General features: G+C 42.8%; 1 protein-coding gene across 4 annotated transcripts in view; it reads right to left on the reverse strand.

The window, feature by feature from the left end:
* The window catches only part of ANKIB1 (ankyrin repeat and IBR domain containing 1), a 109189-nt gene that overhangs the window by 9141 nt on the left and 78181 nt on the right, over window positions 1-21867 (reverse strand). For all 4 annotated transcript variants that reach the window (XM_075922380.1, XM_075922379.1, XM_075922381.1 and 1 more), the window contains exons 11-17: window positions 20359-20489; window positions 12094-12228; window positions 11318-11404; window positions 11161-11227; window positions 10005-10150; window positions 5006-5184; window positions 1827-1878 (exon numbers count right to left, since the gene is read on the reverse strand). In XM_075922380.1, the coding sequence (XP_075778495.1) occupies window positions 1827-1878; window positions 5006-5184; window positions 10005-10150; window positions 11161-11227; window positions 11318-11404; window positions 12094-12228; window positions 20359-20489 (797 nt within the window). The remainder of the gene's footprint in view (window positions 1-1826; window positions 1879-5005; window positions 5185-10004; window positions 10151-11160; window positions 11228-11317; window positions 11405-12093; window positions 12229-20358; window positions 20490-21867) is intronic.

Below are 21867 nucleotides of genomic sequence, written 5' to 3' on the forward strand. Positions count from 1 at the left end.
TTCAATTCCTTATATTGAGAGTTTCACCCCAAGTGTTTACACATTACCAAGGGCATGCCATGAGCACTGTCACTACAACAGGATCAATGCTGGCAGATTCTTGCTCCTGTGTGAAGTTCCCCTGATTTGCAAGTTTCACTTATTCAAGTGCAAGATCAGGACCTTAATTTCCAGATTTTGAAACTGACTTAGTATTCTTTACACATACACCTGTTCCTCAAGGAAAGAGATCCATATTCTTTTATAAATTCACACGCAGCCCACAGGGATTGTGCATGATCAGAAATGAGTTCACAAAGTATAAAGATTTGAAAATCATGCCAGATTTTACATGAAATATAATTCTTTCTGTGTTTGCAATAAGATCACAGCTTTAATTTATGGCCTTTGTCATGATAATTGTTTCATATATTTGTGTTTCAGACATATATACACTCATACAGATATAATTTTGTTTCTGATTACTTAGAAATATTTTATATATTTTAGCAATTTAGATTTTAATTTTGTTGCATTGAAAAGTAGAGTTTTTATATACTGGCCTAAATATGGTGCTCTTTACCGAAAACATTCAAATTTTCTTTGTGGTAATAAGATCTGGTATACACAAATATTTTATTTTGGTGTCAGTAAAATACATAATTGTGCTCAAATAGTTTATCTAGAGAATTTAATGGAAAATATACGAAGAGGACAGTATTACTTTAGCTACAAAAACTCCTTTAGCACAGGTGGTTGCAAGTATCTTCAGCAGCTAAGGTACAAAGGATCCAACTTAAATCACAGCCAGTGCCATATCTGGGCTAATCAACTATAATCTAAAAATGACTATCATGATACTTATTGATTAACAGAAATGTTCCCTTTTCTAATCAGCCTTTTCTCCTATCCTGTTCCTCCTGGGCTGTTATAACATCAGATAGTTCAGTCTCACAAAACACTGAATTATTTAGGAACAAAGGAAGAACTGAAGGATGAAGCAAGCTGATTGCTCTATAAGAAGCAAGCTGTTTCACCCTCCCTCCCCCAACAGCATATTGTTAACCAGCAACAATAGGAAAGGAAATATATAGAAAATGGAGTTTTATGAGATATGGTAATTTTTCCAGTGTGCCTGCAAGTGACTAGCTCTTAAAAATGTCAACATTAGATTTCTCTTTTAATCTCATTTTGATTTAAACCTTCCCCCCCAAATATTTAATTAAGCTAAAGGAGAGAAAGGAAAATTATATATAATGCAATTATTGACAATCACATAAAGGTTCTTCTGCCATGTATAAATGGTGAAATACTGATTTTAAAAATTGCATTTTGCTTTCTCTAACCCTGTCAATAGTAGTCCATCATGCATAAAACAGATATAATTTATGACAACTCCTATAATACTGTATCAGAAATTATCTCGTTTCCTTCATCCATTAATACTACTTCAACATTTAGAACAATTTTTTAAAAAACTTAAACAGAAAATTATCATCCAGTTTTAAAATATTTATTATAAAAATATTGCCACAAGTGTAGGCATGGTTTTGTTCAGACATGCTTGCCTTCCTCAGACTGGACAAAATACAATGCTAAAGAGTTGGTCTGACAACATATTTAAGAACTATCTTTTTGTAAGGCTCATTGTTTAGGTACAGTCCAGTTACCCATGCATATATTTCCTTCTATTGTGAAGCAAAGAAAATTGAAAGCTTAAATTGAGCCTTGCAAACCTTAATACAATTTGAAATAAAATCTGGATTCCCTCCATGCAAAACAGAATTACACCCTGGTACCTATAATATGCATAGCAACATTAAAAATATAAAAAAGAAACAGTTTACCTCAGGGGATGCAAATCCTAAATATTCCCAATCCCATGTTCCGCCAGCAAAACTATAAATTAAATCAGATACATCATGTTATTTATTGGCAGAATGAAGTATGAACAATGGCTCCCCCATCTATAACTGTAAACCATCTTTGAGGTGAATTTATCTGGTTAACACACGTATTTATAAAAATGTTTCAAAAGATTGTATGATTAAATTATTTAAATTCTGGATTTATAAAATTATTTTCAGTGATTATTTAAATAGTGTTTGGTGAGTGCCAAGTACTTATTTGCTAGTTTGGAGTATGGAGTGTGAAATGAAGCCACAAATGCTTAACTACTTATTAACAGCTCACAAAACTGAATGTGAATTATACTGTAAAAATAGTATCTACTATACTGATTAAACTGGGCAAGAATCATGACATCAAAATTGTGCTGAACTATTACAATGGCTTGGAGTATAAAGCAATTGAGTGGGTGAGTATATACTGTAATTATACTTATTAACTATTATTGGAATTCTCAACCTGGCATACTAGTGTAATTTAAAAAAAAAATGAAGAGAGAATGATTTTTAGGTTTATATCCTTTCATGCCAAAAACAAGAAGAGAAATTCAGGGATAAAATATTATACACACACCAAACCTACCAGCAACTTCAAACAGTTTCAAATGTAAATAAAACAAAACACTGAGTAGCAAAAACATTGCTTCTCTAAATCAGTTCCACCAATCACATTATTCTACAAAGATCTTAATTCTATTAACAAGCTTCTTAGTTAGCTGACCAGAGAGCAATGGAAATATATACAGCGATTTGAGCTGGCATTCACGAGGTGCCCTAGGAGCGGGGAGGAGGGGGAGAGAGAGCAATAATTTTTTTGGGGGGGAGGAGGGGGCACTTCACCAATGTTGGCAGTGGTCACAGGCCCGCCCCAGAAGGGGCTCTTACCTTTAGGCACCGGGTGAGGGGAGAGATTTCGCATGCTCCCCTGTGGGGTGGAAGAGAATGGGAGGTCTCTTCCCCTTCTCTGACCTGATGGGCGCACAATGCCCAGAGGGAAATGCCAGCTGTTCTGAACAGCTGGTGGTTGTCTCTGGTGCCACACTTCCCCCTCTCCTCAGGTCTTGATTGGCCTGAGTGTGGGGACATGGCAGGAGCTGTGAATGAAATTATTTGGCTTTCTAGCTAAAGGAGGAAATCAATTGACTTTCCCATACATCTAGTTCTCCTCTGCAGCTTCCTAAACTCCAGTGGTGTGTCACTGCCATGGTGTGGGCTCCATCTCCAGAGCTGATACTGCATAAGAATAACACAGCCATGCTGGGTCAGACCAAAGGTCTATCTAATGCAGTATCCTGTCTTCCAACAGTGTACAATGTTAGGTGCCCCAGAAGGAATGAATAAAAAAAAAAAAAAAACAGGTAATCATCAAGTGATCCGTCCTCTGTCGCTCTTTCCTAGCTTCTGACAAACAAAAGCTAAGGCCACCATTCTTGTCCATCCTGGCTAATAGCAATTGATGGACTTATCCTCCATGAATTCATCTAGTTCTTTTTTAACCCCGTTATAGTCTTGGACCTCACAACATCCTCTGGCAAGGATTTCCATAGGTTGACTATGAATTGTGTGAAGAAGTACAGTAGACTTCTAATAATCTGGCACCTTTGGGACCCAGGGGGTTCCGGATTATCGGATATGCCCAGCGGGAGGCTGTGACGGGTCTGCCGGAACCCGCACTGCGACCGGCGGAGGGTGGTGGTGGTGGTGTGTGTCAGTGGGGAACGGCGTGGCAAGGGGCAAACCTTCCACCGTTTTGCAAGGAGGTGAGGGAAGCCCCACGCAGCCGTCGGCAACTGACAGACCCAGCTGGCAAGCGGCGGGGCAGAGCAGCCGGGGTGCTGCTGGGTTGGTCCCACAGTGCCGCTCAGGTGAGGGGCGGCGCTGCAGGACCAATCCGGCAGCACCCCAGCTGCTCTGCCCTGCCGCTTTCCCAAGTCCGCCGCTGCTTGCAGGCAGGCGACAAACAGTAGTGACGGACTTGGGGAAGTGGCGGAGCAGAGCAGCTGGGGTGCTGCCGGGTTGGTCCTGCAGCGCCACCCCTCGCCTCTGCTTGCAGCCCCAGCTGGCCTGTAGTAGGCGGCTGCACAGGGCTTCCCACGCCTCCCTGCAAAATGGTGGAGGGTTCGCCCCTTGCCGCCACTGTTCCCCGCCGACACCCCCCCCACGCCCCGCCCCCGGCCAGATACAGTGTGGGTCCGGCAGACCCGTCACAGGGGTATAATTCCCTTTCCCGGCCTGTGAGCACGTGTGGGACTCACGGGAGCGCCAATTGTCCGGCTGGTTGGAGCACTTCTGGGTTCCAGTTGGTGCCGGACTATCAGGAGTGTCGGACCACTGGATGCCGGATAATTGGAGTTTTACTGTATTTCCTTTTGTTTGTTGATTTAAAAAATGGCTACCTATTAATTTAAATTTGCTGACCCCTAGTTCTTGTGTTATGTGAAGGAGTAAATAGATCTTCTTTATTCACTTTTTCCACTCCAAAAGTTCTCTACTATTCTCCCTTAGTTGCTCTTTTCCAAACTGAAACATCTAAGTCTTAGACTTCTCAGATGGTAGCCATTCCATACCCCTAATCCTTTTTGTTGGCAATGGAAAAAGTTCAGAAAAGAGCAAGATATCTTTTTTGAGATGAGGTGACCACGTCTGCATGCAGCATTCAAGATGTAGGAATATCATGGATTTATATAGAGGCAATAAGATATTCTCTGTCTTATAATATATCTAATTTCTTAATGATTCCTAACATTCTGACTGATTTTTTGTCTTCACCTATGTGGAAAGAGTTGGCTACCCTCCTCCCCAAAACTGGTGAAAATCCTGCCTGGCTCTGCCTTTAATGACAAATTAAAATTCAGCCAAGATTCCTCATTTTTTCAGTTGCAAAATGAGAAAGACACACTTGGCAATTTAGGGGAATTTCACATTGTGAAGTTTAAAGTGAACGGGTGTATTTTTGTGTGAATCAAATAAAGTAAGTGTTTGTTGAACCAGTTACCTACAACTACAAAATTCAGTCAGCTCTATTTGTCTTGATGTATATGTCAAACCAAACACTATTTTGCTTGATAGCTGTCACCTGAATATTTCTGGATTTGCACACTCTTTGTATGCCTAATTACCTGCGTCTTGGAGCTTCTGGTGAGTCTGCTGGGGCAACTCCACGGGCCACAGAGGCCAAGAACTCTTGCCTCTTCTGCTGCACAAGACATGCTGCACGGATTATTTTATGACGAGGAGTACGAAGATAAGGCCTGTTTACTTTCTGAGCAAGGTCTTCTGTGACCATTTCTAAGTCTGTCTGCAACAGAAAATAAAGTGTACCATGAAATGTTGCAACATTATAAATCAGTTACATGAAAAGCAGGCATAACTACTTTGTAAACATGCTATATTGAATAATTCATTTTCTCTGAAGATATGATCCTGACAGGATTCTATGCCTAGGGGTTAGCCCCTTAACAAGACACTGATGGAGTTCCCTCAGCCCGCAAAGAATTTTTACCACTGAAGGAAGAAGTGTGCTAAGACCGTGCCTATCATGCAGATCAATAATGTCTTAAGTGTTTTCTTCTACTCCCCATCTGTCTCTATCCAGCTCTTGTCTTTTTCTTAAATCGTAAGTTCTTTGGGTCAGGCTCTGTCTTTTGGCTCTATATTTGTACAGTGTGTAGCACGATGACGTCTTTGTCCTTAACTAGGGCTTTTAGGTGCTATGGAAATACTTATAAAGTTGTGAGGTAGAGTGAGCCAGGCCCTCCACAGGCTATTGCATGCCATCCATTGCTGGGTATAATAAATGGTGTCCTCTAATTCCTCGGTTCCCAACTTTTTTTTATATTGCGGACCAGCAAACTCATTCAAAAACATTTGGCAGACCGGCACCGAAACTTTTGCATATTCGTTATGGTAATTAATTTTAAGCAGTCACATCTTATTTTACATGGCATTCGTACGCACACAATACATGTCATTGTGTGGAAGATCAAAACCATATATTGTGAAACAGATGGCACGCTTTGCAGAACAGTTCTGGTTTTCACTAATTTTTGGAGAAGCCTCATTTTTATAAGAATAGAGAGCCAAACATTCCTCCAAGAATAGAAATATTCCTCTAGCTGGAATACTAATAAATTCACACCTTAGTGAAGATTCTTTGGGCTTCTTAAAGCTGCATGTGAAGATAATGCAAGATAACAGTGCTTTGGATTGTGGTAAATCTTGGCTTCTCTTTGACTGGGTGGTTAAGAGTTAATGATTTCTAAGTAATCCAGTTTGGGTAAAAGTTGTTCATGGTGATTCATATTAAGCAGCTTAAACCAGCACATTTACTTCAATTTAACTTACTTATGCACGAAGGTAAGTTTCAGCATATTTCAGTATTTTAAAAGGTATCTAGCTCAGGGTATATCAGGCAAATCAAAGGAGGGAAGACATGATGGTTAAGAAGAATTTGAAAAACTGTTGCACACACATTTTAAATCAATAAAATAATTGCTAATATTTTGTTAAAGAGCATTCTCCAGTCCAAACCTTTTGCCTCAATTGCACCAGAATTAAAGAGCCAGTAGTTAACAAGTCTGACAGTGCTGCTGACACATTCTGCACATTCATATTTTCCAGCATTGGCATTACGGTCAAGAAACATTGCAAACGTTTTTGCCAGAAGAGAATGATTGAACAACTCTGCAAAGGAGAAGATGGGATGAAAGGAAAATCCCCCTCTGGTGGGAAACAACCATGACTTTGGCCTGGGGGTTTTTTTAAAAAAGAAAAGGAAAGGGAAACTTTTAAATGGTGTTTTGCTGAGGTGGCTGCCTGGAATGTGCTGCCTGAGCTTTGGCACTGGGGATGCCTGAGAAGTGCACCAAGCAGCTGGGCCATACTGGGGGAGAGTTAGTGGAGTTTCAAGCCCTGGATGTATTTTTTATAAATGGCAATGCAGCTGGAGCCTCCAAGGAGCCTGCCACCATCCGAGGAGGGAGGCAAAGGGATACAGCAGTCAGGGCAGGAGAAGGGGGGCTGTGGCCAAGGGCGGGGGGGGGGAGAAGAAAGGGGGAACCAAACTGGGGAGAGGGTAGGCTGAAAGCAGTGCGGTGCAGACTCCAGCTTGGAGGGCTTTTCCTGCCTCGCCCCCTCAGCCGCTTGGATAGTGGTGACCCCTGTTCAGCCCCCGGCAACACCACCAGGGGGACCCCGAGCCAGCCCCCAGGGCTCAGTGGGGCCGGGCAATCCTGCTTAGGGTTGCCAGGTGTCCGGTACTCAGTCCAGTATTTTCGGCTCCTGTCCGGTAAAAAAATTCAGAGAATACCAGACACCTGAGATGTCCAGTATTTTCTGAATATTTCCCTGGTCAGGAGGTGAAAATGCCAGGCACCTGGCAACCCTACAAACACTCAGCACCTGGCCTCCCCCCCCTTCCAATCCTCCCTTGGCCCCCAACACCTCCAGCCCCCCGACCCCAGCCCCCAGGCTTACCTGGTTCCCCAAGGCTGCCAGCCAAAACACCTAGGGGAAGCAATGCTTCCCCTGGATATTAGTGCTCAACAGCTCCCCTGTCCCTATCCCTGCACTCACTCTTAAAGGGAACATGCTGTTTTATTTTATTTTTTTAAGTCCTCCCCCCCCCCCCACAACAACTTTGGTCCCCTCCTTTTTTTCCCCCTTCAACAGAATTTTTTCCCGGTGTGTTTTTTTGGGGGGTGGGGGTAGGTGGGGGTGGGGTGTTTGGTACTTTGTTTCAACCATCTGGCAACCCTAGCCCTGCTGCTCCACCACACAGCTTGGCCACCCCTAGAGCAGCCCCACTCCCCCATGTGGCCCAGGCAGCCCTGGGATACCCCTGTCCCTCAGAAGAGCCCTGCTCCACCCATGCAGCCAGGGACCCTGGAGCAGCCCCTCTCTGCCAATGTGACCCAGCCATCCCTGGAGTAGCCCAGACCCCGGAGTAGCCCTGCTCCACCATGCGACCCTGCCTCAGCGTGCCCCCAGCTGTGGCACATGTGGCAGAACCCGCCACACACCCCGCTGGCTGAGCCATGTGGTTGGTGCGGAGCAGGAACTGGGACCACAGTAAGGCTGCCCCAGTAAGGGCTCATTAGCGGCTGGGGGCGTGGACCCAGCAGTGTGCCGCGACCCGGCAGGCAGGGGTTCACGGCCCATCACTGACCCTCGCTCGGACTGGCAATTGGGAACCGCTGCTCTAATTCCGTCTTGATGATTTCAGCAAAGACCATGGTTTGTTGAATAAAAGCTTTATTGTGACACAAACTTTCATTTGTCACATAATCCTCAAGGTCTGGGGGAGAAATATTTTTTTTAATGTTTATGCCTTGATTCCAATTTTTCTTTGAGACATATTTTTGATCATAGTTAACCATTTTGTATTATGTTATCATCTTAGGAACTCCACTTCTTCTGCAAACAAAGTGACCGACTAGATCAGTGGTGTCCAACATGCTAGCCTCTAGCTATTTGGCCAGTTCAGTGTGGATAGTTTGCTATAGTGAACTTGGACACCACGGGACTAGGTCATTTAGAGAGCACTACTTACACTCACAGAGAAAGGAAATGTGATGGTCAGTACAGGACTTGGTTTGCACTATACCCAAATCCAGTTCCCTCAGGAATCAAAATTATTTTAGAACTGAGGGAAATCTGCTCGTCTCAGCCTTATCCAGGAATGAGAATCCTGTTCATGATAGCTTCAGAAAAGCAGAATACAAGTAAGTAACTATTTTTTTTCTCATTAAGATGTTGCTTCCTCTTTAAAACTGAAATAAAATATTTTATTACAGATTAAACAATACTGCTAAAATTATTCTTCACTCCCTCCCTGATTTGGTTGTAGCCTTAAGACAGGGGTGTGCAATAATTTTTAATGGGGGACCACTCCAAGATTTTGGCAAATGCTCAAGGGCCACATTTTTACTGAGGAGATTTGGGGTCTTTGACAGAGGCGGGGTGCAGAAGGAAGCTTGGGGTAAGAGACTGGGGTGCAGTCTGGAGCTATGTCTAGACTGCAGAGCTTTTCTGGGATACCAGAGGTATCCAGGAAATGATATGCTGTGTCCAAGGAATGCATCCGCTTTTTTGGAACAACTTCCGAAAAAGCGGACGCGTTCTTTCACCATCCCTATAATCCTTGTTTTATGAGGAAGAAAGGATGTGCCTAAAGAGGAGATTTTCCCAAAATTTGGCGACGTGTAGACGGGCCAAATTTCAGAAAAGCCTCTTTTGAAAGAAAAGCAGAAAAAGATACGCAAATTGCAGTTTGCAATTTGCATATCTTTTTCCGACTTTTCTTTGCAGTATACACCTAGCCTGAAAGAGAGTTTGGGTGAAGGAGGGGATTGTGATCTGAGGCAGAAGATTGAGGTGCAGAGTCCAGGAGGGAGTATGGGTGCAGGAGAGATTCTGGCCTGAGGGAGGGGCTCTAGGAGGGAGTGCATGGTCTGGGAGAGTGTTGTGACCTGGAGGAAAGGGGAGTTTGGGTGGTGGCCTGGGGCAGGTAGTTGGGGGGAAGGTAAGAGAGGAAGAGGGTGCCAAAGGCAGGCTCTAGCTGAAAGGCGCTTACGTAGGCAACTTCCAGTCAGCAGCCTTGCAGGAACCTGAAGGCTGCAGTCGCAAGCCACTTCACATGGCTCTGCTCTGGGAAGGTGAAGGAGTACGGGGGAGGGAAGGAGGTGTCATTAGCTTCCCTGCTGCCAGAAAGGATCTCAGCTGCTATTGGTCGGAAATTGGCCAATGGGAGCTGAGAGATTTTGCTGGGGGGCAGGCCAGAGCACAAAGCCTCCCTCTTCTCTCCCAGAATAGAGCTGCCACATTTAAAGCGGCTGCCTCTGCGCTGTGCTTAAGGGTACCAGCAAGGCAGCCATGGGCCGGATCCGGCCCACTGGCAGCCTTTTGCCCATCCCTGCCTTAAGATCTCTAAAGGCAAAATTCAAAATCACATAGACCCAATGAGTTTAATCAACAGTTGATTATACACATTTCTTTTCACCTCTGTTCTTTTAATCTAAATGTTAAGAATTTAATATAGCCAGAAAACTTGTGATATTGGATAACTAGCATTGCAAGACAAATTAGTTATGTCATAAAAGCAAAACACACTTATTTTACCTGCATAAGTTCAAATATTTCTTTCTTTGTGCTTTTAGGTTCCAAAAAGAAGCCATATGGATAAGAACACTTGAGAATGCGGCGAGTTTTTAGGAGCTCTTGTACTGCATCTTCAATGAAAGTGGTATCAGGACAGCCTCCTGCAGCTATACAGTAACACAAGCATTGTTATAATAAAACTTCTGAGGTCAGCAGATCTTTTTTAAGAGTTTCCCCCAAAAGAAGTACAAGTATGTGTCAATATAATATGAAAAATACTTGCCAAATATAATTTAGTCCATACTGTAAACACGTAAGAGGGTTATGGTTAAAAAAAAAAAAAAAGAACAATGCATCACTAACTTCTCTTTTACTCAAGTGAGCTATTTCTTGTGTGCATTTGGAGTCTCATATTCTTATTCATAATAGAAGCTTTTACTACTTTTTATTCACACTAACATTTCATCTTGTAATAGCCTTTATGGGCTGAAACTATAAGATTGGTCACTAGGGCCAACTGGGCAAAACTGCTTGTAGGAGCCACCTGACCAGGTCTGAATTTCTACTCTTGCAGGTAATGACAGAGCAGGTGGTCTTCATACAGTTTCAAAACAGACACTTATGCCCATAATCCTGTAAATAACTCCTTGTGGGCAAAACCCTGCCTACATGCCGAGCTCTCTGGAGGATCAATGCTTTATTTCTTTATTATGGGTACACTTCTCTACAAATTAAGAAAATAAACTGATTCAGAGCAGATTAACAACATATAACAAGTTGTGCACTGTGCTGTGCACCGGTTGAATCAAATCACCTTTCCTCGTGCTAAAGGTGACCGCATTTCAGAAGTAAAGTGGTCCTTTCTCTCACATATTTTAAACAAATACATTGAATTAGGTGTGAAGGGCTGTTACAAATTAATACTGAAAGAGAATGGTGATCTCCTTAACAACAGAGGACTCAAACTCAAGTTAGCACCATATGAACCGAGGTCTGACAAAGGCTGAAAATTCAGATTCTGAAATGTGCAATAGCAGCAGACGTCTGAAATACCTCATTTCTTGCAAGCATCAATATAAAGAAAGAAAAATCTGAAGAACAAAATTGTTTTTAGTGTGAAAAGATTTGATTTCAAACCACCATTATCAATCAGTAGATACTAACAAACACTACTTACTTCCACTGAGAGCTCTACTCAATTGCTCCATCTTTTCTTTGGCAGTTTTTAGAAGGCGCTGTTCCAACTGAAAAAGGGACATAAAGAAAATTGAACAAATTCATCGAATTTCTAGATTAAAAAAGTGGAGAAAACTTAGAAACTCTTTGGGCCATACCTGATAGCTGAGCTCATGGTTCTTAAACCTCGTGTAATAGTGCATAAATCTATCAAGCTCTTGAAATCGTCTATGCTTCTTTTCAGCCTCAAAAATAAGAAACCAAATGTTAGACTTACATCATTTTAACACTCACCAGCAAATCAAAAGCATAATCAGCTATTTCAATGGGCAACATTAGACATTTATACACAAATACCACGGCAATAGATACTGCTCAGATAGAAAGGTACTGTAGGAAATCAGAAGTCTGACAGCCAGCCACCAGAACTAAGGAATTGAGATTTTGTGCCTATAACTTAAGCAGAGGACCTCAAAATACATTGCAAAGATCAATTAAGCCAAATGACATTTCTCTGAGGCACAACAGGTAATTACAATACTGCTTTACACATTGCACAGAATGGTAACCAAAGTAGAGAAAGATGAAGTGACTTGCCCAGTGTCAATACTGTTGGCTAGTACCAGAACTGAGAACTTGTCTTTGTTCCCAGTTGTCTTTGTTCCCAGTCTAACATAAGCCAGATATTACTTTTTTTCCTGTTACCTCAATGTGGATATGTCTACACTACCACCCTAGCTCGAACTAGGGTGGTAGTGTAGACATACCCTGTGATATTTAGAGTTTTACTTCATTTTCATTCCATTGAAGACCCCGGATGGGGAAAATCAAAGTGTAATAAATTCTTCTGACTGTTACCAATTCAGAATCTTAGGCAAGACAGAAAATTATAGCCCAAGAGCTTTATTTTAACGAATACAGTTTAGTCTCCTACCTCCACGGTCATTTCCTTGGACTGTTCCTCTACATGCTGAATTATTTCATAGCGAGTACACCTGTAATAGCCTCCAGTAGAAGAGCTGTGCTTCTTCCATTCTTCTAGGCAAATCCAGCAAAAGTCATATTTGCACTTCAGAAGAAAAAGAAAACAAAACTAATGCCTGCACCCAATCATGATTTCCAGTAGTGCATCTTTATTCTGCCACTATCAACAGAAGTGACAGAATTCACAGGATTAGTACACTCCCCTACAGGTTTATATACCAAATGAAAACGCTCAAGATTCCTACTAGCAGACATCCTAAGATGCTGTTTAATGTTGTAATAGGTGCACAAAGATGGAGGCCACCGAAGTCTGTACCCTAGTCTTTGCACTTGAAGTATTCGAGTCTCTGCAGGGCAGGCACAGATCTCTGCCCAGGTGAGGTGCAGGAAACACTTCTTAGGCTTTTTGCACCATGCTTAACGTCACATGGATGAACTAAGGGCACAAAAAGTAGCAGCGGCTCCGAAGAGAAAGGAAATCCTCCTATGCTGATAAAAGCAAAAGAAGACAGCACAGTGATTTTAAGTCTGTTTTGCCTCCTCTTCAAATATGCTCTGCAGCAGGGAGGTCACGGTCTGCCTGCCAGAAGTTAAAGAGGCAGATGAAAAACTGATGGTTCCTAAGAGATGGATCCACAAATCCCATGTATCTAATTGACAATTCTGGTCTGTCTCCAGGGCTCCATTGAGTAGAGACTCGCTATACTGATCTATGAACCTCATTATAAATAAGAAAGATGAGTGATCTTAATTGAGGCCAAGTCTACACTAGACTCAGAAGATTGGCTTAAGATATGCAGCTTTAGCTATGTAAATAATGTAGCTGGAATAGATATACCTTAAGCCAAGCTTGGCGCCAGCTCCACAGCGGGAGGTCAATGGGAGCTCCCACTGACTTCCCTTTCTCCTCATGAGGAGTAGAGTACTGGCGCTGACAAGAGGCGCCCTCAGCGCTGATTTAGTGGGTCCGTACTAGACCCGCTAAACTGAACACCAGAAGATTGATCTCCAGCGTGGCAAGTGGAGAAGTGGTCTAAGGCTCAGACACTCAAAAGTATTTAGGCGCTTAACAGGTCTAAGGCCTATGAAACATGTTTCATAAGGTGTTTAAGTTGGTTAAAGGAACTCATTCAAAGAATGGTCAAGACATGCAAATTAATAATATTAACATTCTTAAATTCAAATTAAATCGTACGACTTTTCTTTGTTTATCAATATTTACTTATGTCTACCTTCTAGGAATTCATAGTCTAAAGTACAGTCTGGGGTTTAACATGAAAGTTAATACCTAAATTATAATAGAATTTCCATATTGCATTAAAAATTATAACACAAACAAGTTAAATCTAATCCCTTGGCAGTGTTTTGGCAAACTCCAATGATGCTGAATTCTCAATGTTGTTATGATATTGCAGAGACTGTGGTGGGTTGTAAGGTTGCCTCCTCTTGATGCTGTGTTGTGGGTTGATTATTCTTAGCTGCCTTGTTGCTTTTGCTTGCTTGTAGAGATAAAATGAACAGGCTTAACTAAGGCTAAGTCTACACCAGCACTTTACTTTGCTGTATTTCTGGTTCAGGGGTGTGAAAAAACATACCCCCCCCTCAAACAAGTTACAGCATTGTAAAGCGCTAGCGTGAACCAGGTTACAGTGCTGGGAGCTGCACTTTCAGCGGACTTAGCTATACCCTTCAAGGAGATGGTTTACCTAGAGTGCTGGAAGAGCTCTCTCCCAGTGCTCCTACCATGGCCACACTTTCACTTTAAAGTGCTGCCGAGGCTGGGCTTTAATTTTAGATGCATGGACAAAGCCCAAGCTGAGTGCTGAGAGCTGGAGAGTAAGTAAACAAAAGTGTGTAAGAGTACATAAGGGCAGTATTGCCTCTAATTTTTCCCACACACGTGCTGAATGAATATTGATATGTACACCAGTATGGAAGTGATGTGCACTGGGACCAAGGGATTCAGAGTGTGGGAGGGGGCTCCAGGCTGGGGCACAGGGTTGGAGTATGGGGGGTGAGGGCTCTGGAATAAGGTCAGGGATGAGGAGTTTGGGGTGCAGGTTGCCCTGGGGCTGCAATAGGGAAAAATACTCCCTTTCTCCCCCCCCCCCCCCGCACACACTCACTCTCTCTCTCTCTCTCAGCAACAGAACCTGGGCTGGGGGAGAGAGGCACACCTCTTCCCACCATGGCAGCTCCAGGGCTGGGGCCATGGGAGAGACATATCTCCCTCAGTCATGGATCTGGGTTGGGGCAGGAGCGCCCCCTTATGTCACAGCATGTCTGGGGCTGACGGAGGGGAATCCCTCACTACAGCCCCAAGTGCCTGCACTGCACTTTATATGTTACTGCTCAGCTGTGCAGCTTAGAAAGAATTTAGCATAAAGGTATAAGCATAAGATAGTAATAAGAATGTTTCAGTTCAGATAAATTTATACACTTCTTTTTCGATGGCCTCACGGAAGGTGGAAGACAGACATCTTTCAGGGATATAGATGGATTTAAATATCAGCTGCTGTCACCTTCTGTTAGCTCCACATCTTTATTGGATTTTGCTGGTACCATCTTCAGCCTGTGAATATGCAATCTGCTACTGCATATGCATCAGAGTTATTTTTTTTCAGCTTAATGGGTGTATTGCTTTTTTTATATTGAAAGTTTTAACTCTCTCTTTTAATCAGTTGAAAGTTTTCACTCTCTCTTTCTGAGCTATCCCTTTAGACCCAGTGCTTAATAGGATCAGAAATTATGTTTCAAATAAGTCAAAATATTCCTACTTGAAATCGTCAGTTCTTTAAAATAGTCTTTTTAAATATAAAAGATTCTTAAAGAGAAATGGTCAAAGAAAGTATATTTTCTTCATACAATCCTTGGAAAGATTGTTCTTGTTTTTCTGAGCCTGATAAAGAGATGCTTAAGCACTGCCAGATAACTAATTAATTTCCCAATTAACAGAAAAATACTTTCTATACTCAAGTGGCTTCTTTCATTAGTAACCAGTTATAGCATCACATTTCTTAGCTATATTTGTACATAAAACATCTTACTTTTCACATAAAGGTATCGGGCAGATATTATATGATAGTCTGTATTTAGATATTCAAGTCAAAATAAGTTTATAGCATCTTACGCATTTGAGGGACAACAAAGGTTTTCACCTTTGAGTGGAAACAGGAGTTAGAAGTAACCAGTATCTTCTATAAAATATTTCCCAACCATAAATGAATCTTCCTGGTTGCTTGCCTTTTGAGCAAATGGTTCCTAGATTTACAACCTACTATTTGTTGAACGTTCACAATTTGCAGTTAAAAGACTATTATCAAATACTCTAAACAAGGTTAAAACCCCAATAACTAACATTTCTATATATCTTCCAAAGGATATTGTAAAAAGAAAATAGTACAAAACAATAAACAAAATAGAAGCTACAAAGCTGCATACAAGAATCGGTTATGAATACATCTTCAGATAATAAATATGGTTTTACAGTTAAGGTGGTGTCATCCTCTTTGAAACTTTTTTCTTCTCACTGTTTGACAATATGAAGACATTTGCTAGGAATTTCGTTAGTTTGAACATTTCATTATAAAAGTAACCAAAAAACATATGCATGTGAGCTATCGTATTGTCTAAGCTTCTTGGGTATGAAAATGCTCTCCTAAAATTCATTAACAGTGAAGACAATTACATAATTACCTAAAATTATAATTGTTTTATTAATAACCTTTTGTGCATCAATACTGAGGCTCTCCCCTGTAATGTCCTTTACAAATGCTTCTCCACCTATTCTATACCAAGAAGAATGGCTGAATGGATATGGCAGGAATAATCCTGAACAGATTTAGAAAAGATAAGAAATAAATGAAATTCTCCAGACAGTCTGGTGAAAAAAAAAAAACAAAAAAAAAAACCAATGACTTATCAAAATCACAGTCCAAAACATTTAGGACACAATCCTCCACTCAGCTGTGTGTGTATATAATGGAGCATGCCCACTGCAGGGAGTCAGTTGTGACTTTCTAATACTTGACTGCTAGGCTCTGGCAGCAGGAAGACTAGTCTAACTTCCTTCAAAGGTTTAATGTCCATAACGGACCTTTACACTAGTGCAGTGGTCAGCAACCAGTAGATCAGGATTTACTGGTAGATCTTGGAACCTTTGACAGGTGCTCCTGAGAGGTTTGGCTGGGAGGCTGTCAATTGCTGGCACTTAGTCTGCTCCTCTGAGCACTGCCATGTTGCTTCTGCCCTCTGCCTTGGAGGTGCCCCTTGCCCTGGGAGCCTCCTGCTCGCTGTGCAGGGCACGGGAAGAAGAGGAAAGGGGGGGGTGCTGATGTCAGGGTGCTCCTCCCTCCACCCTGGACCCCATCTCCACAGAGAAGAGGGGGCAGGGATGGAGAGAATTTTCTGGCTGCTTTTGGAAGCGGTGCAGGGCCAGTGTCGGGATGAACCTGCCATAGCCCACCGCATCACCATCCAGAAGCCATCTGTGGTAAGCAGTGCCCATCTGGAGCCAGCATTTTGAACCCTGGCCCCGGTCCTGAACCCTTCCCTGCACCTCAAGCCCCTGCGCCCAGTTTGATAAAAGTGAGTGAGAATGGGAAAGGGCGGATGGAGTGAGCATGAACAGGGCCTCAGAGAAGGGGTGCGAAGGAGGTGGGCAAGGGTGTTAGGGTTTGAGGTAGATCCTGGACTGAACTTAAATTCAAAAAGTGATCTTATGCTTAAAAAGGTTGGAGACCACTGCACTAGTGGATGAACAGGTTTAAGGGAGCTCCACTCTACCACATGCCCCAACCCTGGAATACTGCTCATATAACCCTTCCCCCCTCGTCCAATATAAAGGTGAAGGGAAGTTGGCAGAGGAAGTAGCAAAGATGCCTCTATTAGCTTTCTATTACCTCGGTTCCTGGAAAAATCATGGAAGGGATCCTTAAGGAATCCATTTTGAGGCTCTTGGAAGCGAGGAAAGTGATTAGGAATAGTCAGCATGGATTCACAAAGGGCAAGTCGTGCCTGACCAATCTGATTAGCTTCTATGATGAGGTAACTGTCTCTGTGGACATGGGAAAATCAGTGGATGTGATATATCTTGACTTTTGCAAGGCTTTTGACATGGTCTCCCACAATATTCTTGCCAGCAAGTTAAGGGAATGTAGATTGGATGAATGGACGGTAAGATGGATAGAAACATGGCTAGAAAGTAGTGATCAATGGCTCGATGTCAGTATGGAGATCTGTTTCTAGCGGAGTGCCCCAAGGCTCAGTTCTAGGAGCAGTTTTGTTCAATATCTTTATTAATGACCTGGATGAGGGGATGGATTGCACCCTCAGCAAGTTTGCAGATGACACTAAGCTAGGGGGAGAGGTAGATACGCTCGAGGGCAGAGATTGGGTCCAGAGTGACTTAGACAAATTGGAGGATTGGGCCACAAGAAATCTGATGAGGTTCAACAAGGACAAGTGTAGAGTCCTGCACTTGGGACGGAAGAATCCCAAGCATTGTTACAGGTTGGGGACCAACCAGCTAAGTAGTAGTTCTGCAGAAAAGGACCTGGGGGTTACAGTGGATGAGAAGCTGGATATGAGTCAACAGTGTGCCCTTGTAGCCAAGAAGGCAAATGGCATATTTGGTTGCATTAAGAGGAGCATTGGCAGCAGATCCAGAGATGTCATTATTCCCCTTTATTCGGCTTTGGTGAGGCCACATCTGGAGTATTGTGTCCAGTCTGGGCCCTCCGCTACAAAAAGGATGTGGACGCATTGGAGAGGGTCCAGTGGAGGGCAGCCAAACTGATTAGGGGGCTGGAGCATATGACCTATGAGGAGAGGCTGAGGGTGTTGGGTCTGTTTAGTCTGCAGAAGCGAAGAGTGAGGGGGGATTTGATAGCAGCCTTCAACTTCCTGAAGGAAGGTTCCAAAGAGGATGGAGAGAGGCTGTTCTCAGTAGTGACAGATGGCAGAACAAGGAGCAATGGTCTCAAGTTGTAGTGGGAGAGGTCCAGGTTGGATATTAGGAAAAACTATTTCACTAGGAGAGTGGTGAAGCACTGGAATGGGTTACCTAGGGAAGTAGTGGAGTCTCGGCTTGACAAAGCCCTGGCCGGGTTGATTTAGTTGGGATTGGTCCTGACTAGAGCAGGGGGCTGGACTTGATGACCTTGTGAGATCTCTTCCAGCTCTATGGTTCTATGATTCTATGAGAGCTCCCCTACATAATGGGAGTTCAACAGCAGTTATCTCTGACCTTTTAAAAACTGTGCTTACAAGATATTATACATGGGCTCCTCAGCAGACTGGCGAATTTGTTATACAGGTTGCACCTCTATAAACTGGAACTCTCTGGTTCAGAAAAATCTGTGGTTCCTATGGATCAGATAATCTTGGTTCACGTGGGAGGTAGTGGTGGGAGCCCGTGCAATTTGGGGGGAGGGTGCACACAGCTCAGCTGGGCTGCAGGTTGAGGGGGCGCTCACAGGAGGGCCAGAAATGACCTCCTCTGATCCGGCAAAATCTCTGACGGTGCCGGATCAGGGAGATCCAACCCGCATATAGCAGGGGAAAGTTAAGAGGATTATGTAGTGGGTACAGCACAGACAGAAAAAGCCATAAGTGTGGTTTAGAGCTAGTCAGACTCCTGGGGGGAAAAAAGGAGAGGGAGAGACAGAAGTTGTTTTCTAACCCAAGGTGTATTTTTATAGAAGTCAACTTACCTACACAAATAAGTTTGAAGACTTAGTAATGACAAATACCCCCTTCTTAATCTGAAATCATCCCATTACTAAATGGACATATTATCTATGCTTACTACTTTCACATAACCTATCCATTGAATAAAAACAAGTACTCTAACATTCTGCTTTTAATTCATTTGAAAACATGAGTTGTCTGATATGCATTATAATTTTACCTAAAGAAGCTTTGACATAAAAAATATTGCTTTACAAAACCTGTTTATTTTTGTGAAGTACAGGTTGAACCTCTCTAGTTCAGGACTCTCTGGTCTGGCAACATCTGTGGCCCAGCATGATTTTAATTAGCCAGATGTATACTTATAATGGGTGTAGCCAAGTTTCCTACAGTCTCAAAGTTTGTTTACAGCCACCAGTCCTGGCGCTCATTGTTCTGTGCTGTTATTTAGCTCTAGTTTACCCCTAAATGTCTTCTAAGGGCATGTCTACACGGCAGGACCAAACTCAAAATATGTTATGCAACTTGAGCTATGCTAATTTCATAGCTTAAGTTGAAAAAGCTTATTTCAAATTTGGGCATGTCTACACAACACTTATTTCGAGATAGCACACTCTTCCTCTGACTTCCCTTACTCCTCGTACAATGAGGGTTACAGGAGTCAGAGTAAGTAGTCCTCCAGCTCAACATTATTTTGACATTATGTCGAAATAACTGCATGTGTGTAGATGTTGACAATGTTATTTCAGAATAATATCCGTTATTCCGAAATAACGCTGCTGCGTAGACATTGCATAAGAGCCCAGTAAGCAGAGGAAGTGTCAGTAATGCTGTTAGACAGTGCTGACCTTCCATGGTTTGTCAAATTTTCTGCTTCCGCACTTATCAGGTCACGAGGGTGTTGGGCTAGAGAGGTTCAATCTATACTGAAAACTTGTATTTAATTTTCTGTCTACTATTATCCACCAAGTCTCTTTTGGCAGTACTGCTCTCCTGGTTTCTCATTCCCATTGTGTTTACATTTTTCCAAGTTGACCTTATTTTGATATTTTCAGCTCACCTTATCGCCCTTTGTATTATTTTTCTGTCTTTATTACAGTTTGCAATTCCACAAAATTTTGTATCTCCTGTGAATTAAATTTGCTGGTTCTTCTAGATGATCAATGAAGACTGGACCATGCAAAAATTTGCATAGCTTTTCTCTAAGCCTTTTCTCCTATTTTATTCTTTGTTTACTGCTCATTATTTATCTTTGTTTAATATCCTTCAACCCATGTAACCAGAGTTCACTACCAAGTCAAAATGGATATTGTAAATAAAATGTAATGAAACATTGAATATCAAATACTCTGCTAACATACATTAGAGCTTTCTCCCATCTGCCCATGTTGCAAATTGATTTAGAAGTTTCACTATATCCCATGCCTGAAATTTCGGAGGCTTTTTGTATTTGCATTTACAAAACAGCCATGTATATACAATTTGAGTTACACCGTACATCACAAAAATATAAACTTCTTCATACCTTTGCACACTGCATGTGGTTACAGCCCTCATTCTTCTGAATTGGAGATTTGCAGTTGGCGCATGGTTTGGAGTTAGTTAGTAACCACAAGCAGTTGGCAGCATCTTCATAAGCCTCACTAACTCCCACAACTTTGAAGAAAAAAAATGAAAAAAGTAGGGAAAAGTTAAGATTATGTTCATATCAATTTTTGTAAAAAGCAGGCTGAGAAGTCTGCATGTTTCTATAATTCTTGATACTGCACATTAATTTCCTTATAAACCTATAGCTGTGACCAGTCAGACCAGAAACCTGCCACCACCTCGCCCTCTTTCACCAAGCTGGCGAACTCCTAGGTTTGGTCCAGTAGAAGGCCCTTCTTGAACTTGCTGATGGAATCCCACAAGTTGAAGTTGTACCTGCTTAGACAGGCCTGATGGTTAGACACTTTAAATTGCAAACTGGCTGTCAAATCAGTTTTCCTGCCAAACAAGTCCAGCCTCTTAGCATCATTATTTTTTGGTGTGATTCTCAACTGTCCCTTTCACTGATGACAGACATAACCAGGGAGCCCACTGGAGAGTGGATATACAGGTATTCAGATAGCTTTGTTGGGACAGAATTATGATGACCATATTTTCTGAACCAAAATTAGGGACATGTTAGCCATGCCTCATGCCACAAGAAATCCCACCTCTGGAAGTAGTACTCCAGGAGGTCAAGATGGACAGATGACCGAAGTAAAGAGCATCATGTGACCCCCCTCTAAGAATTCCTCTCACCATCCTTTACCAACAGGGATAGGTTTGGCCCCCTTAGTACCCTCCTTCCCCCATGCCACTACCCTGCAATTGCATTAACCCAAATCGCATTGCATTAACTCGTGGGGGGACAGGCTGGGGGAAGTGTTTCCTCTAAGATATTCCACCCATGAGTGGAGTGAGTTTTGTCTTGTGCAACAGTATTAAGTCCATGTGAACTTGTTCAGATGTGCGCTACTGTGGCACCCAAGTTATTAATAAATATCATATAAACCTCTCTCTTTTCTCTCTGCTGCCATTTCTCCTACCCTGCCCTTGCCCCATCTGCTCCCCTGGTGCCTACTGCCCCCCATCCTTCAAACTCCTCTGCTGTCCTGGCTCCTGCCCTTCTCATTCCCCTCAGCCCTTTGGGAACCAGTCCCTTTCCCCTGTACCAGCCCTTCTCTTCCCCCTGTGTCCATTCCTCCTCTAGCCCCACTCTGATCATCTGTAGCTACCTCTACCTCATCCCCTCTCCTAAAACCTCCCTCTATCCATCTGCCCTGTTTCTCTCCTCTGGTGCCCATCCCTCCCCTTCATGTGTCTGGCCTTCTGCTTCACCTCCAGAATCCCCTAGAACTTGCACCTTCCCTTACCCCTGCACCTTCCTGATGCTTTCCCCTTCCCTCACTGCCCCCTTTCTCCCTCATGCCCACCCCCTCACCACCCTCTGCCCCAGTTCTCCTCATGTCCCTCTGTGCCCTCACACATGACTTGCTCATCCCCTGTC

This window comes from Pelodiscus sinensis, chromosome 2, assembly GCF_049634645.1.
Source record: "Pelodiscus sinensis isolate JC-2024 chromosome 2, ASM4963464v1, whole genome shotgun sequence".
Lineage (NCBI taxonomy): Eukaryota > Metazoa > Chordata > Testudines > Trionychidae > Pelodiscus > Pelodiscus sinensis.